This window comes from Patella vulgata, chromosome 3 (assembly GCF_932274485.2).
Source record: "Patella vulgata chromosome 3, xgPatVulg1.2, whole genome shotgun sequence".
In the NCBI taxonomy this organism is placed as follows: Eukaryota; Metazoa; Mollusca; class Gastropoda; family Patellidae; genus Patella; species Patella vulgata.
In genome coordinates this window covers 43,905,915-43,924,195 of record NC_065881.2, presented here as the reverse complement: position 1 = coordinate 43,924,195, position 18,281 = coordinate 43,905,915, and the positions used below count along the sequence as shown (strand labels likewise).

Here is an 18,281-nt window from a genome sequence, read left to right as displayed (position 1 = left end):
GTATTCGTTAACGAACGTGATGTCTCCCCGGGTAGACCAAAGTCAATATTTCAATCACCTTGGAAACCACAACTAAGTGATTTACGGTTTCTGAGATTACCTAAAGAAATAAAAGCAAAGTATTCTACTTGTTATTATTAAAGTAAGCCAATACCCAGCAGGAAACGTCATTACGACAAGAAAAACTAACATAAAATTTTCTAGAACACTTAGACAATATATCATTGAAGAAAGTGAATCAACAAAATAGTTAAAGAAGTCATTAATGGAATATATACATTATATATAATAAGAACGCGAATAGAATAGAATAGCGTGATGAAGATCATGATGTGAGAGAGAGAGAGAGAGAGAGAGAGAGAGAGAGAGAGAGCATGTTTAGAGTATGAACTGCTTCAGTTTTATTTTTATATAGTTTTTCATAAATTACAAAGGTAATAGCTGGAGATGCTCGTGCCATGTTTAACTGTGGCAATTTTTTTATGCAGGGTCCGACTATTCCATTTGCTTTTGTAAGTCATGCTACAACATATTGACAAAAAATGTTATCGATAATATTAAGATTATATAAATTTGACTAAAATCAAATAATGTTTTTCAAATTACTGATAATTACTGATATCAGAATTAGCATGTTCAGCGAATGGGTCCCATCTCCATAACGTTACGAGACATGGCAGTAAGCATTTGTTTCTGGTGGTCAGCTTAATGTCTAAAGATATTTACAGTCAGTCTGATCATCATGTCAATTATTATCTAAATAAAAAGGATAAGGAACCGGTCTATAAATTTTGAAACCTTCATACAATTTGAAGACGACATCACATTGTTGTCTGAAAAAAGGTATTATAACGCTATTTGTTAAATTACGCAATACGCAAAACTGGACTTTCAGATAATGTAGAATGTGTCAAAGTGATCTTACCGAATAGGCTGGGGTTGTTGTTTTTTTTTTTTGGGGGGGGGGGGGTGCTGGAAAAGTGAAAGTACCTAATCGGTGGTTTTCGGCTGGAAAGCTCACGGGGTTCCTTCAATTTGTGTAGTCTTTGAAGCTATGGTTACATTCGGATGACGAACTAATATGGAATTTACATTGCAAATGTGGAAATGATTTGTCTGAAAATAATATTTTAATAGACAATCATATTAGTTGACGGTTTGTATAAATGGAACAGAGTTCCACAGCCTATTCTCGTGTAATTGCCTATTTTTGCAATACATGACACACATACTGAAACACTACAGAAGCAACAAATGTATTATTTGAATCTATTTAATTATGTGCGTAATGTTAAAGTTTAAATTGTTTTTATCTGCTTTTACAGGATTTAAAAGTACAATGGCGTATGAGAAATGTTTAGAAACTCAGGGAAATGTAACAACTGGTGCTAACGGTACTGTCGTCTGCGATTTTAAGAAATTGATAGAAGAGGTAAATTAATCTATTCCAAATATATTGGGGTTTAAATTCATTTCTAATGTGGATTTTCTCCCTGAACGATATCAGGCGTGTTCCCGTTTCTGCCATGTAAAACCATATAAAAGTCATAGTAAAATTCATATCTTACGAGATAGTGACTGTTTATACACGGGGACAGTGTAATTTTATTTCCAAACAACAAGAAACCCCAAACTTCCCAAAGTAGAAGACGAAAATGTCACTTTCATTGATGTGATAGTACAATGCCCGCCATCTTTAATTATTCTAATAAGTGGCGGTCTTCTTTATTATTTATCGAAAGTTGGAATCTAATTAGATTTTAAAAACGTCATTGTTCATATTAATGGCAAACGGGTCTTTCTCCATAAAACCTATTACTGGTACCATTTGGTAAAATATTCTATAACCTTTCGATGACAGCTTTTATTTTAATACGTATATTTATGCAACAACAGTTAATTAGAACATATTTCTCTTCACAACGTTCTATCCAGGGCACAATAGCTAGACACAGATGGTCAATAATATACATCCATGTTTAATGATTTGATAATAAAAAAAACACTACAGGGATTTAAGAATGCAATGATACGGAGCTCTCTATATATAAATACTGTAATTTGTTCCTTTTCAGTCGGCGTCAGGAACTGGATTAGCCTTTATAGCTTTTACAGAAGCCATAAATCAATTCCCCGTGGCACCACTCTGGGCTGTTCTTTTTTTCCTGATGCTGTTCACCCTGGGGTTAGACAGTATGTTTGGGACACTTGAGGGAGCACTGACCTCTATTTATGATATGATGCTGTTTCCTCATCTAAGAAAGGAAATTGTTTGTGGTAATATACTTCAATGCTTTGATAGTTTAAATGATTTAAGAAGCCAATAAGAGTGTGCGTCTATATTACAACAGAAAGCATTAATTGAAAGAGTAGTCTGGTCTACTGTATTGCATTACACAAGCTAGATGTTTAAGTGGCTGTAACGCATCGGTGGGGGATGGTGGATGTTCCCAATAACTGATGTAATCACAAAATAATCCTATTTAACAGAAAATACATTCTGAGAGAGGTTATTTTCAGTAGTCTAAACTGTGACAGAAGCCATAAGTGGTGACATAGATGATGTACACGAGGCAGAATATACTTACCCTCTTCTGACTCATTTGGAAAAATCGCACAGCTAACAATTTTCGTAACACATAAAAATCTTTTTAACTAGTTAAATTGAATTCAAATTTTATTTTAGGTGTGGTATGTTTAGCATCTTGTATAATTAGTCTTTGTTTTGCCACCAACACTGGACCATATGTTTTCTCCCTCTTTGATTCCTTCTCGGCTAATATACCATTACTTGTCATAGCCTTTATGGAATGTGTATCTATATCATATGTATATGGGTTAGAACAGTGAGTATATTTTGTGATTATTGGCTTATCAATAGTTTAAAAGTTCAATGGCCAGAATTTAACAAACAATAAGCGTGGCAGCTAACCAGACCCACACGAATCGATCATTGGGGCATTCTACATGTTAATATTCATACAAAGTAATGTACAAAAATGACACCTGTGACTAGTTGGTTGCCCCTTTCCATTTACAATTGACCCAGTAGATGGCTCTGGAATTTAAGTTAATGCGCACTTTTCCATAAATTCCTCTAAATATTCTTGCAAAAGTGTAATGGCGATATCCTCACAATTCAAAACTTGGAACTCGATTTCTTCGTCGCGTATCTTGCAATAGAGAGCTGTGATTTTTTATGAAAGGGTTGTAGATTTATCGACTGAATACATTTGAACTCGTATCTACCTAAGCATGCTGTAATCTTCATTTTTGAAGAAATCGTTCATCATTCAATATTATACATTACGTGTTATATTTCTACATAGATTGAGTGACGACATTGAGTTAATGTTGGGTGGAAGACCATCTTATTTTTTCCTGTTTGCCTGGAAATATATGGCACCTGTTTCTATGGTTGTCATCCTTGTCGCTAGTCTTGTAGAGATGTATTCTACTGGTGTATCATATGAAATATGGAATGCTGACCTGGTAAGTACATTGGGTTGAATCCTCGCTTTAGAGGTTACAATTAGGGTTAGGGTTATTACGGTGGTTCAACGATCTCTCGACCATTTCACGTTGAACGCTGACCTTGACAAAACCTCTAAAACCCATACTTACAGTATTTTGTATAATGACAGACTCGTGAACCCACTACCTACCGAACTTTGTTGAATATACTATTATAGAAGGGGTCGTTTCACGAGGAAATTAAATATGTTTTATCCAGTGTCTAGGGTGCTCTCCCCGCAGAACATTTTGGGAAATAGGTTTTGCACCTGAGGACTATGAAAATGACGGAAATTTTCAATTTTGTAGCAGAATTTGCGATATCGGCATATTATGATAATTTGATATTAACATTATGAAAATTTGAAAGAAGGAATACAACTTTAGCGTACCAATAATAATTTATGAGAAAACGAAAAGTTCGGAATCGGGTTAAAGTGCGACTTGTTTAAGAGTACGTAAAACCTCAGACAAAATGATTTTAAAAAATGTACCGTTAAGGTCTCTTTAAACATGCATTATGCAAGAGCTAAATCTGCATATTTTAGGTCATTCTTTGGGTCTGAAATGTTATATAAACTATTAATTAGGCATTTGTTAAAATGAAAAGACCTTAATCAACTCTCGATACCATCATGTTTGTCAGATTTTCACTGGATTTGAATCCGATTTGCTGGTCAACGCTCATTGATGATTTAATCCAAAAATGAATAATCGAGACTATGTTGGTTTTTGTTTTATCGTACTGACTTTAGTAATGATCATCGAGACTAGGCCTAAAATTCAAACGTTAATATCTCGGTTCAGAGTGGAGCAATTTGACTGACATTTTTAGCATATTCCCTTTACATTATCTAGTTTTTAACTAATATAGTGAGAACTGTCTGCTCTTTATCTAATCTTCCATGATGCCCCTATATTTTTTTCAGGGCATGGCGCAGACGATACCATGGCCGTGGTGGTGTCAGGTGGTAGCCGTATGCCTTATACTGTGTTCTCTGTTGTGGATACCAGGTGTCGCCATTGCTAAATATTTTAAACTTGTGGAGTACAAAGAAGAATCGCCGGCTTTCTTCCCATCTGAGGAACTCCGGGAAGAAAGAAATATTATGCCACACAAAAGTAACGCTATTGAGAGGGCTTTATTTGGTTTTAAAAAGTGAAAGCGAACTATTTTAATGTTTTATTTAGTTCAAAGTACAATTGTATATTTAGTGTGCAATTAACATTCGATGGATTATTAGAAAGTAATTTTTCTAAAGACTGGTCGTTTGCGCTAACTATGGAAAACCAATGAAATAAGTGATCCAAGCCTTACATTGAAACAACACAGATTTAGAATGGCAATACCAGCGTCCAGTGATTTTATATACGCCCACATTTTCATGTGGACGTATATTATTGTTGTCGCCTCTGACCTGTCTACGGGTCACAGTTCTTGTCCGATTTTGACGAAACATGAAATATAGGTTTATCTCCAAAAGATCTCGGCTCTTTTCGATATTGGCATGTATCGGATCGATACTTCATGGATTATGGTTCCTGATTGTACGAAAAATCTGTTTTTAGCTTGTGGTCACTCTAGAGGTAATAATTTTTATACGATTTAAAAAAAAAGCGTTTGAATATATCACCGTTACACCCTTATGATGGTTGAGTTCGAATTTCATGAAAATCGGACAGAAATTGCCGGACAAGATGGCCGCCGCTCGTACGCAAATAATTGTAAATATATGGTATATCAAGGTTGTGAATCCTCTAAAGGACAAAATTTTGGTTCGATTTTGATGAAACTTGAAATACATGTTTATAACCCATGATATTCATGATACATGATATTCACGCACATCGGAACTTAACTTCCTGAATTATGGCCCTTGATTGTCCGAAAAATCGCGTTTTTAGCTTGTGGTCCCACTAGAGGTCACAATTTTTATCCCATTTACAAAATCGTTTGAATATATCACAGTTACACCCTAATGACGGTTGAGTTCGAACTTCGTGAAAATCGGAACAAAACTGCTGGACAAAATGGCCGCCCCTCGTACGCAAATAGTGTAAATATATGGTATATCAAGGTTGTGGATCCTCTAGAGGCCACAATTTTGATCCAATTTTGATGAAAGTTTAAATTTATGTTTATATCACACAGATCTTGGTTCCTTTCGATAATCGCGCATATCCGAATGTAACTTCCTGGATGATGTCTGTCCCCTGATTGTTCGAAAAATCGCAGTTTTAGCCCGTCGACCCGCTAGAAGTCACAATTTGTATTCAATTTTAAAAAACGTTTAAACATATCGCCGTTACACATCTATGCAGATTAAGTTCAAATTCCGTGAATATCTCACCCAAACTGCCAGACAAAATGGCACGTAATACCAAGATTGAGGACACTATAGAAGTCACAATTTTTATCCGATTTTGATGAAACTTGAAATGTATGATTATAATCCAAAGATATTGGTTCCTTACAATATTTGCGCATATTGGACCGTAACTTCCTGGATTATGTCCCCTGATTGTACGAAAAATCACGTTTTTAGCTTGTGGATGTCACAGTTTTTATCCGATTTTAGAAAGCGTTTAAACGTATCACCGTTACACCCTAATGGACCAAAGCTGCCGGACAAAATTGCCGCTCCTTGTACGCAAATAGTGTAATAGTATGTAATATCGAGGTTGTGTACTCTCTAGAAGTCACAATTTTTATCCGATTTTGATGAAACTTAAAATATATTTTTATATCCCAAATATCGCAGTCCATTTCTATATTTCCTGGATTATGTCCCCAGATTGCACGAAAGATCACTTTTTTTTTTACCTTGTTCGCTTTTCATCTCTTGCAAAATGTGGGCGTATCTTTTCGTGGCAACCGCTGTTTATATATCTGATAGAATTAGTTCTACAGAAATCTTTGCTATGGCTTATCCATTACAGCGACTGGAAGATCCCGGAAGTGAATCAAAAAGGGGGATCACTTGTTGTTAATGACTTTAACAGGCGGAAAAGAATGAAATGGGGGTTAACGTCCTTTTTTGCACCAACTGGCATAATGAAGACGGACATATTATGCCATACAATACGCTATGAGGGAAATGTTGCATGGGCGGCAATTGAATTTAATTGCCAATGGTTCTTTTACGTACACGTTAACGCGTACACGGCATCCCGGTTTATCGACTCATCCGAACAACTAGACACTGTTCCCTGCCACGAGGACGGTTTTAAGCTCTCCAATAATTCCAGTGAAGACGAGAAGTTGTTATATTATGATACTGTCAATTAGATATCAATTAGAACTGAGTGCAGTCTGTTGACGCCGATATTGTCGTTTAAGTATTTCATTGTAAGTAGTAAAAAAAACTACAATATAATATTCCAGGTCAGCGACATTACACTGCATGTGACTGAGAAGTTCGTCACTCGATTTGTCTAGATGTCTTGACCGTATTGAGCATTCATTGTAACTTCGTTATCAGAAACGTATATATTGTGGTTATCTATAATTAGGCTGCAATTAGATCAAGTCCATAGGGGATAACGGTAAGACGATTTGAACCGTAATAAATTTATAGCAACTAGAATAGCCAAAAGCTTGGTCTTACACATTGAGCCAGTCTACTAATTGTATTACAAAATATGTTGGGTATATAATTACGGACTTCTTAAAGTGGTACCAGGTGTTCTATATATATATATATGATATGTTGTCATATTACTGTTTGTGAATTAGTAACTTATGACCCTTCAGGGCAACTACATCCAAGCATAAAATTATGCTTGATAACAGTTGTATGTATGTTCTCGTGTATGTATGTCTTATGGTTTTTAATGTAAAAGTTTATGATAAATATACTTGAAAGACAACTTCAGAATAATTGTATCATATCAAAATGTGTTCAGATTTTGCAACTATCGGTTCTGTAATATGTAATTCCGTACATTCTATATAATAATGTAAATATAAATATTTTAGCTTATATGTGACTTTAATATACAGTGGTGTAATTGTGGATATATTATAGAATTCACAGTGATATGAAGAGCCATATAAATACATTTCAGATTTTTTTTTTTTCGAAAAGGATTATTATTATTTTATATTGTATATTAGTGGTCTTAAAATGTTATCTCAATTATATTTTGGGAGACAAATGATTTTGAAAAAGTGGAAGGTCTGAATGGGCTGGTTCTTCATAGCCACTTCTTGATAAATAGTGATAGTACCAAACTTGTTACTGGATTCGAACCTTTGAGAAAGGAGTGAATTGAGTTCAGGTTGCTCAGTGGCAGCCACCAGCCATCCTTGATATTCCCAATGGTGACCAGCAACCGAGCTTGTCAAAGCAAGCCAGGAAATTTTAAGATGAGCCATAGGCTAATCTTGGCCATCCCAGTCTGTATTGTCTTAACTAATATTCGTCTGTGGGTTTTCTTATTGGTTTCTATGTGTCCGATTTCCCTTAACTTACTATTATCTATAGAAGGATGCAATGATTTCAAACCAGTAGGAAACTTACATGTATCATGTCTTTCAAAGGGGTTTTGAGAATTGTAGTATAAGTACAGCATTGGTTATCTTTATTCAGAGAGATTTATGAGCCACAAAAGGGGCCTCAAGAAAGGGTAATTTGGTATTTTGGAAAATTGAAATCTGTTTCCATTTTATCATTTTGCAACACACGGCAAGAACTTTCTCAAAACTATTGTACATTAGCTGTAATACTGTAACTGTTATAGGACTCCGCTTATATATTTTATGGAATGTTTTTCATACTTAATACATTCCTTTATTTCATAGCTTCACAAATGTTCCCATTATAAGTTAACTTTATTGTTTTTGAATATTTAGCTATATATATACTATTTAACTTGACCAATAAAACTCTGATTTTTGTGTTATTTGTTTTCAATCTATTATTTCAGTATAATTAAAGGAATATTGTATATAAAACAAATGTAATCACAATATTTAGCTTTTTAATGAGACTTGATATCATGAAACTATACACAAAGTTCATCTTCCTCAAAGTCAAATTCCATCAAGGCATTGACATAATAAACACCTACACCTAGCTTGAACATTCTATTCGATTAAAAGGAGAGTTGTTGTGTCCCAAAAAGTGTGACAGACAGATAGATGGATGGGCAGACCCATTTTAATAGTCCCCTGCTTTCTTCAAAAGGCGGGGAACAAAAAATAAAGTACTCAGCGAAACCATGACTCCGACATCCATATCTTTGGAACACCAGATGTGGACATGTGTCCGCTGTATCATTAGTAGATTGAAGCATTTTATGAAACATTAATGTATGCACAATATTTTTATTATTTTAAATAAAATTGGCACATAATAATAAATCCAAATAACTAGCATTTATAAATAATTTCGACATATCTTAAATCATATCATAATCAAATATAACAATAGCAGGTGTGGAATGTGCCAGTCAGTAAAAATATATATATATAATACATCAAATGTCAGTACTAACAATAAGTTAACCAATATATAATTTAAGAAACAAGAAAAAATTAAGCAAAGGTCTGTTTAAATGTGTATGAAAGGACATTATTCATAATTTACACTATTTCCAATAGAACGATGGGCCCTATTGCACAAAGTATGCTTAACATCAAATAGATCAATGTTTTATTTATGTGAGCCCCATCTTCAACAGAAGGCTTGATCTCGCCTTAACTACGTACATCTTATTAAGCCCTTCACGTAATACCCCGCATATTTTAGCACTAATTTCGATTGGGTATAAATATGGTACGATTATCAAGTCTCGCGCTTCTAGCTAAAATGTCTACATGTGACAATCGAGTTGCAAAGTTCAAGGTTCGATCAATGTCAAGGTTGCTTGAAATCATGGCTGATCAACAACGGCTGTAAACTTGTCTATTTCTTTTTCTATGGAGGCCGCCATATTCGTTTACAGTGTGCTATGTGTCACAACCTCTGATTGGACAATGCTAATTAGTCACGTGTAAACACAACGAGCGCAAAAATTTGGGAATTGTTGAGTATTGAAGCAACGGCTAGATGTTGTAAAACTCGCGATCGATCGTTGCTTCAGGAACATGTGTGAGCCCCTGGTACATTATGATGGGTAGTTTTTGAACAGAACACTTTAAAAAGTTATATATTTTCTCATATCTTCAAAAACACAAAATTTTACAAAAATGACCTCACTGCACAAATGCAATATGGACAGTTTTTAGTAACTAAATGTTTGGTCATTTAAAAGAAACTGTTTGTGTGCTATTATTAAGTGATTTTAAGGTCTGGATGACAGGTGAGTGTTTGTATTTATACAGAACGCATTTGGTTACCAAATATTTCTTCAATTTGTTTATTAAATGGATTAACAGGACCAATAAAATCAGGATATAACTTCACCATATTGTCCCACATAATTTGAGCAGTTAATGCCTGACCCATCTGAAATAAAAATACTGATTTTATTGACTGCAAGCCAAGGCTCCACCAATTCAAGTACAATCGACATCAAACTTTGCATGCCTGTTCCTTGATATTTTTTATATCAGGTCACAATTCCTAGATGTTTGTAATAAAGTAATGTTTTTTACCTTGTCTATAAAGTACCTATCGTACTTGTTTATTAATTTGTCTCTTATAGTTACCGTAGTATTTATATGATATTTAAGGATTACTTCACAGTCAGGTAAATCTTTTACATCAAAGAGTTAGATGTAATACTATTTCATTCCTAGATCCACCATTGTCCTATTCTAGTATATATAACAGTATTACTCACCTGATTACTATGGAAACCATCTACTGGTTCAATTAGTTGCCAAGCTTGACCACCAGACTTTGTCCACACATCAAATACTAAAATAAACGTAACAATTTGTAGACATTAAAACCATGTACGTCAATATTGCTATCCCGTTAAAATGTGAACAAATCATTTTTTCTTCCTTCAGGTAATAGTTCTTTTAGGAACGGTCTCTGATTAGACGCTGTTCTCTGACCGTTCCTTTTCGTGCCTATTAAGCTGCAGTATGAAAATACCACTCTACACCCACCTCTGTTCTAAAGCTATTTTGGAATCTTTACCTTCTATTTCTCACTGAGATTATTGTTTTTTCACAAAAGGGAACCATTTCTCGCCACATCTGACACAAATGTATAAAGATAGGTTGCCGGGCAACAAAACATAAACCCACAGCAGCTAAGTTGACCAGGCAGTCAACAAGTGTTGTCACATATTTGTTCTTTTTTCAGTAATGAGAACATTTACAACACATGAAAATCTGATTACGAGTAATAACCCATCAAGTAATTATCAGAAATCATTAGAATTTGTTTTTATTGTTTGTCTCATGACCCTAAACAATTTATATTAGAGTGTTCACAAAATGTTTCAAAGTGATCAAGGGCCAAACTCTGGCAGTAATTATCGGAAATCATTTAAGTGACCTTAAACACTGTGTATAAGTTTAAAGTCAATTAGATATTAACTTTAGCCTCAAAAGCATCTACAAGATTTTTCAAGGGAGAGAGAGAGAGAGAGAGAGAGAGAGGGGGTTTAATGTCCACTCGACACAAACTAGGCCATTTCAGGACTAACATGTGGTTCAATTTTATTTCAATAATTCGCTTGCGCGTAGGGATCTTTAGTAGTGGGAGGAAATGGAGAAAACCCACAAGGTTGGACAGGTGACCCTACTCTTTGGCATGTACAACCCGGGAGCTCAATAGGGATGGAATAGGAATGGTCAGAGAACAGCGTTGGCTCAAGAGACCGTTCCTAAAGGAACTACTCAGGTAAGATATTAGCAGTCCTAGGAAAGAATGAGACCATTATTGTTGCATTGAGATCATGGACAAACCTAGACTTAATTTCAGACCTGAAGCAAGATAGCAACACCCTAACCCAAGGTAGATATTAGAGCAGCTGACAAAGAGGAAGATCAAAATGAACTAAAATGAGAGGATATGTGTAATATAAGACCATAAGATAGCAGATTCAGATAAAAGCTTACCCTCTGTCAGTGGACAATCTATATATTGAATTTTAAAGTTTTTAAATGTTTTGCCATATTGTTGTACCACTTGCTGTAAGGCTGTACTTAAAGTTTCAGCATGCTATAAATATAATATTCATCATATATAATCCAAAAGAAAAAAAACAATAACAATTTGATGATAAAATCTGTGATGTAGTTGTATATAATCATAAGGAGAACATTATATGTTACTCTATGTACATTTAAAGAGGCATTAGTGCTTTTGAGCTCTTGGCCCTTTTTAGACTTAATTGTCTATAAAATTATTTTATGTATATTCAAATTAGACTGTTTGCAAAATTTAAGATTAATCTACTGGGATATGAATGGTGAATCCTAAAAGGAACAACAGTCCAAAAATGGTACAATTCTGTTCAGTATTTACAAAGACATGATGAAATATAGACAACTTGTTAACAACCAACATCTTCTGTAGACTACATATGAACAAAACAAGCTGGCACCACTGACAATATTCACTAAAATCTTTAGATGAGCCAGAGTTGGATTTTCATCAAATAGGACAGTTTAAGGTTATTTTGAAAATGAAATTACTGTAAATAAAGAACCTCTGTAGTTAAATTTCACTAGAATCTTTTCATGGGCCAGAGTTTGGTTTTTCATCAAATAGAACAGTTTAAGGTTATTTTGAAAATAAATTTTAAAAAAACACCTCTGTAGTTAAATTTCTAACTGTGCCATTACTATTCATCCAACCAGTACATGGTGATATCTACAAAAACACAAAAACTTCTCAGATTCAGAAATATCTTATTTCAATTTAATTTAAATATGTATATGTTTTAAAAATCAGTGACCTTTTAAGATAGCAGTCACAATGAATTAAACATACATTATGCAAGAGCTAAATAGCTGCTTGTTGCAGGTCTTTCTTTGGGCCTGAAATGTTATATAAACTATTAACTAAATTTCAAACGCTAATATCTTGGTTCACAGTGGAGCAATTTGACTGAAATTTTCAGCATATTCCCTTTATATTATCTAGTTTGTAACTATTATAGTGAGAACTGCCAGCTCTTTATCTAATCTTCCATAATGTATCTTTAAGAGATATACACCCTGTGTTTTCAAATCAGAGAGGTTCATTGACATTCAACCTATCCTGAGCAAATTAGGACAACAAGCTCAATAAAAGAAGAAATTTTTGTACAATCAGGGGCCAAAATCCAGGAAGTTACGGTCTGATATGTGCAAATATTGAAAGAAAACAAACATATATTTTAAGTTTCATCACAATGGGACAAAAATTGTGACCTCTGGAGGGTCCAGAACCTTGATATTGCATACTTTAACACTATCAGCGTACAAGGTGCAGCCATTTTGTCAGGCAGTTTCAGTTCAATTCTCACTAAATTTGAACTCAACCGTCATTAGGGTGTAACGGTGACATATTTAAACCTTTTTTAAAATCAGATAAAAATTGTGACCTCTAGAGGGTTCACAATCTAAAAACGTGACTTTTCGCACAATCAGAGGCCATAATCGAGGAAGTTACAGTCTGATATGCGTGATTAGAAAGGAACCAAGATCTTTGGGATATAAACATATATCAAAATCGAATTAAAACTGTGACCTCTAGAGCCTCCACAACCTTGATATTACATAATTTAAGACTATTTGCGTACAACCTTGATATTACATAATTTAAGACTATTTGCATACAAGGAGCGGCCATTTTGTTCAGCAGTTTTGGTCCAATTTTCACAAAATTCAAACTAAATCATCATTATGGTGTAACAGTGATATATTTGAACTTTCTTTGAAATCGGATAAAAATTGTGACCTCTAGAGGGACCCCAAGCTAAAACCGTGATTTTTCGAACAATCAGGGCAATAATCCAGGAAGTTGCAGTCCGATATGCGCGAATATCGAAAGGAACTGGAATCATCGGGTTATAAACATTCATTTCAAGTTGCATCTAAATCGGATAAAAATTGTGACCTGTAGAGTGTCCACAAGCTAAAAACATGATTTTTCGAACAATCAGGGACCATAATCCATGAAGTTTTGATCCGATACATGCCAATATCGAAAGGAACAAAATGTTTTGGAGATAAACCTTGAATAATGAATACCTAAAAATCAGTATTTGAATATTTCTATTAGGAGTATGTAATGGCTATTTTTGTTTTCAGTGAATGTTGATACTTCAAATAGTTTCAAAGTATAGTCACCTGAAGACAATTTAAGTAGTCATATATCATGGTATAGGTGATATCATTTCTAAGTCGTCCAAGTGGATGAATTCTATCATGAAGATTATCATATAAAACACGACCATCTGCCAGTCCCATTACCATCACATAACTATTATTAGGTAATATTGTATCCTGAAATTAACAAGTAATCTTAAAGATGCATTATGTAAGATTTAGATAAAGAACTGAAACCCTTCTTGCTATAGTTCAAAAATAGATGATGCATGATGAATATACTAAAAACGTGTCAAATTATTTTATTCTGAGCAAAGTTATGAGTGTTTGGAGTTTTGGCAATATAGTCTTGATTTTCAAGTACTACTTTTATGATGATAATCAAAGTCTTGATTATCCATTTTATCGTGAAATCATTAAATTTTAACAGGGCTAATCCTTTCAATATCTAAGCCATTGGATGGCCAAGGGAATTGATTATGGGTTTGCCATGTGAATAAATGTTTAAATAGGCAGATTTAGCTCTTACATAAGGCAACTTTAACCGAAATGCTGAAATGGTCAAAGAGAAAGAGAGAGAATTGGGGTTTAAAGTCCACTCAACACAAACCAGGTCATTTCAGGACAAACATCTGGTTCTATTTTATTTCAACCAATCGCTTGCACGTAGGGTTTTTTAGCAGTGGGGGTTAACCGGAGTACCTGGAGAAAACCCACAAGGATGTACAGACAATCCTACTTCTTGTCATGCACAACCAGGGAATCGAAACCATGCCAGTTGACTCAATGAGAGACCTTATGATTCAGCACATGCACGCACACCATTCCGTCATTTAGCACCCCCAAAGCAGTCAACAATATTACAGCAATGCAACACGATGTGTGCAAGATCACAAGATTTCTGTTTTTATTTAGGGTAAAATGTGAAAACACTGGAACATTTTGTTTGGTTTTGCTTGTACAGAAGATCAATGTTTGAAAGTAGGTCATATAGAATGTGGTTGTACTACCGTATATAATGTACTATAGTCTATTTCTATTTGATGGAATGCTATTAATAAATAATAATAAGTTTATTTATGTTGTGCCAATTCCACATAGTCATGCTCATAGTGCTACAAAACACACAATCACCCTTGCAAATATTTCTCAAATAGGTATGTTTTCAATCTGGATTTAAAGGACTATTAATAGATTACACTAGAAATTCATATACTTCTAGAAACTGTTTTAAATAATTTCAATATTCTTCTTAATAAGTGAAATAGAAATCTGGGAAAATATTTATTAAACTGATGGCAATGATCCAATATTTGAACAAATTTTATTGACTAATACCAGAATATATTTTGTCTACTTACTAAATACTGTAGAGTTTTAAGAGAATTCGCTTTCATGTCTTCTACTGTTGTCATGTGAGCAAACGTATCTGGATGCCTGTAATTAATAAAGATAGGTTGCCAGGCAACGAAACATACGCCCACAGCATCTATATCGACCGGGCAGTCAACAAGAGTTGTCGCATATTTTTACTTTTTTTGGTAATGAAACATTTATAATACATTAAAATCTGATTAAGAGTAACAACTCATTAAGTAATTATCAGAAAACCATTAGAATTTGTTTGGTTTTTATAAAGTTCTGCCCCATGCTAACGTTTAGTATACGAAACTTTTAACATCATGGATTTAGCTGTTCAAGTCAAAGATTCATTGAAAATCAATATACTTGTTCATCTCAAGACCTTAAACACTGTGTATAAATTTAAAGTCAATCGGATATTAACTTTAGTACCTAGAGCGTCCACAAGATTTTTCAAAGTGATCAAGGGCCATAACTCTGGCAGTAATTATCACAAATCGCTGAAAATCAATAAGCTTCTTCGTCTCATGACCTTAAACACTGTGTATAAATTTAAAGTCAATCGGATACTAACTTTAGCCTCTAGAGTGTCCACAAGATTTTTCAAAGTGATCAAGGGCCATAACTCTGGCAAAAATTATTGGAAATCGCTGAAAACCAATAGGATTCATCCTCTCATGACCTTAAACACTGTGTATCAATTCAAAGTCAATCGGATATTAACTTTAGCCTATAGAGCGTCCACAAAGCAATTGTGGATGCTGACCGCCGGACGGATGGATGGGGGCGACAACAATATACAACCACATTTCAATGTGGGCGTATAAAAATGATACTTTTCACAGTTGTGTTTCTTTGGAGACTAAAGGTACATAATTTTGTATTGTCTCCACTGTTTATTAACATGAGAACAAAACTTGACACTCACTAAGGCAAACTACCAATGACAGGAAGTAGAAATTTATATTCAAATACAATTTTGTAAATGACCTGTAGATTCTAAATCCACTTACCCATTACATACATCATTACCAACAAGAGCGTAAGTTACTAATATTGGTATATCTAATGTTTGATTTCTGGATAAACTGTAAATATACAAAGTTATAATATATACTCTTCAAAAGAAGTAGGAGATATTGAAATGCAAATACCTAAGCAGATTGTCATATGATAAATAGTCATGGACACTTGACATGCTTTGAGAGTATGTTCACAGATGAAGAATTTATCGCCCCAACAGAACTACTGAGCTGCACATGTGACACACAATAGCGCCATACATGTGGGAGGGGGTCATTGCCAAATTTGACACTTCAAGGAAGGGTTGATGAAAACAGCCGCTTGCTGGTTTATGCTATCCGTGTTTGCTTTCCTATCGGTTCTTGCATAAGATTTACTATTTAGTGTATCTTTGCTTTAGTGTGTTATGTTTAATTTGATCGGGAGAAGTGTTCGTCGACGTCAACGTCAACCTAAAACACTGCAAGAACTGACCGTGGCACTGCAAGAGGAGTGGGTCAGATTGCCCCAAATCGTGATTGGAGGGTTGATTAGGAGCATGCGACATTTAGTTAACAGCCAATCGTGTCAAAATGTTTCCGATTGGTCTTTCCAACAACAGTACTATTAAGAGTGAAAATGTCATAGTTTTTTTCCATATATCTGTTAACATTATTGTTGATTATCTACTGCATGATCTTTGTGAAATTCAACAAGATATTTTTTTTCAGTATGTAAAACTATAAATGACTAACATTTTCACCTTATTTCTGACCTGGATGTTTAGTCCGATATGTACAGATCGCAATATGTTCTTTGAATGGCTAGACATACTTTTACAGGAATATATGAGAAAATCATATTGTCATGATGTTTTTGTACAAATGATTTTCTAAAACACTAATTTAACATTTTGATAATAATATAATTTGATTTATCTCTAGAAAAAAACTTGTACTTTTCTGACAAAAAGGTCTGCTGGACACTTTACAGTTGAAAATAATAGTTGTGTGCTGTCATCAACAGAGAGTCTTGCAGCAAAGATTTCAATTACAAAGAACTCATTGTATAAATATATTTCTTGAAACACAGACTCTTGTGTAATTAATGATGCCCCTTTTAAGCTTAATTATACGAATGAAACACTAGAAGTAAGAGAGACTTTATTCTGCAGATTAAAGAGATTTTACTAAATAACATTGTGTTGTTACCTGTACATAATATTAGTTGACATAGTACTCGATCTGGCTCCTACAAATATAAATATAACTGTCTATTTTACAGACAATTTCCCTAATTTATCTGTCAATTTAATTAATGCTGATATCTTATTTCAATAAAGGATATGTTGAACACATTAATAATGAAACAGATTTGAACATTTAACAATCTTTAAAAATTGACAGCATTGGAGTACTTCCCTGTGAACAGATGTAAACCTGAGAAGTATATGTAAGCATATTTAAATGGATAATAACCCACCGCTAAATTCGAAACAGTTATTGTTAAGCTCCTAAATGGAATAAAGTATCAGTATTAATCAAATCAATACATTAAAGAAATTGGTCCTGTAGGAAATGTTTACCTGTACATTATGTTAGTAACCATTTCACCTGTATCAGCACCTTTAATATATAGGTATAACTGACTGTTATTATATATTAGTAATATACATGTACTTTAAGCAATCCAAATATCTACTAATAGCGCTAAAGTTGCATTATATGACATGCAAGATATAACATGCAAGCCCCAATAATCAAATTATTTTGCTCGATATTGATATATCAGCTAAAATTCTATACTTAACGTTAACCTTCTCCTAATGCTTTAATAATATTAGTATCTGATGCATCTAGGATCATCCTCGGTATCCCCAGTGCTTTCATTCCGTTCTACTCCACTATACCCTGGGTTAATCCATAGGGTTTCCACCATTTTAAATTATCTGCCCTGGCCTTGATTGTAGATAAGGTCTACGAACCAATCAAGAAACAGTTTACAAACCAGTCATTTCGCCTTCGATTTTATAAGGGTAATTAACCAAATTCATGTCCATTTACTGAATGATTTATGTAAATAATGTATATATTTCTAATTCATTTATAATTAATTGTATTATCAAAATATGTAGTATGTTTCGCTGAATTCAAATATGTATAACATCTATATGTTTGACTTT

General features: G+C 34.0%; 2 protein-coding genes across 3 annotated transcripts in view; one reads left to right on the top strand and one right to left on the bottom strand.

The window, feature by feature from the left end:
• The first annotated feature begins 1,000 nt into the window (after window positions 1-1,000).
• Window positions 1,001-8,388, top strand: LOC126814958 (sodium-dependent neutral amino acid transporter B(0)AT1). The gene is made up of 5 exons (XM_050540434.2): window positions 1,001-1,432; window positions 2,076-2,277; window positions 2,687-2,846; window positions 3,330-3,492; window positions 4,443-8,388. The coding sequence occupies exons 1-5, from the start codon at window positions 1,280-1,282 to the stop codon at window positions 4,674-4,676; spliced, it is 912 nt and encodes a 303-aa protein (XP_050396391.1). The 5' UTR covers window positions 1,001-1,279; the 3' UTR covers window positions 4,677-8,388.
• Window positions 8,389-8,826: 438 nt separating this feature from the next.
• The window catches only part of LOC126814957 (acyloxyacyl hydrolase), a 28,939-nt gene continuing 19,484 nt past the window's right edge, over window positions 8,827-18,281 (bottom strand). Inside the window, exons 12-19 of one of the 2 annotated variants that reach the window (XM_050540432.2) lie at window positions 17,685-17,724; window positions 16,111-16,185; window positions 15,097-15,172; window positions 13,757-13,912; window positions 12,234-12,293; window positions 11,537-11,639; window positions 10,303-10,379; window positions 8,827-9,965 (exon numbers count right to left, since the gene is read on the bottom strand). In XM_050540432.2, the coding sequence (XP_050396389.1) occupies window positions 9,834-9,965; window positions 10,303-10,379; window positions 11,537-11,639; window positions 12,234-12,293; window positions 13,757-13,912; window positions 15,097-15,172; window positions 16,111-16,185; window positions 17,685-17,724 (719 nt within the window). In that variant the 3' untranslated portion in view covers window positions 8,827-9,833. Of the gene's footprint in view, window positions 9,966-10,302; window positions 10,380-11,536; window positions 11,640-12,233; window positions 12,294-13,756; window positions 13,913-15,096; window positions 15,173-16,110; window positions 16,186-17,310; window positions 17,351-17,684; window positions 17,725-18,281 lie in introns of both variants that reach the window. The other variant, XM_050540431.2, reaches the window with a different exon arrangement.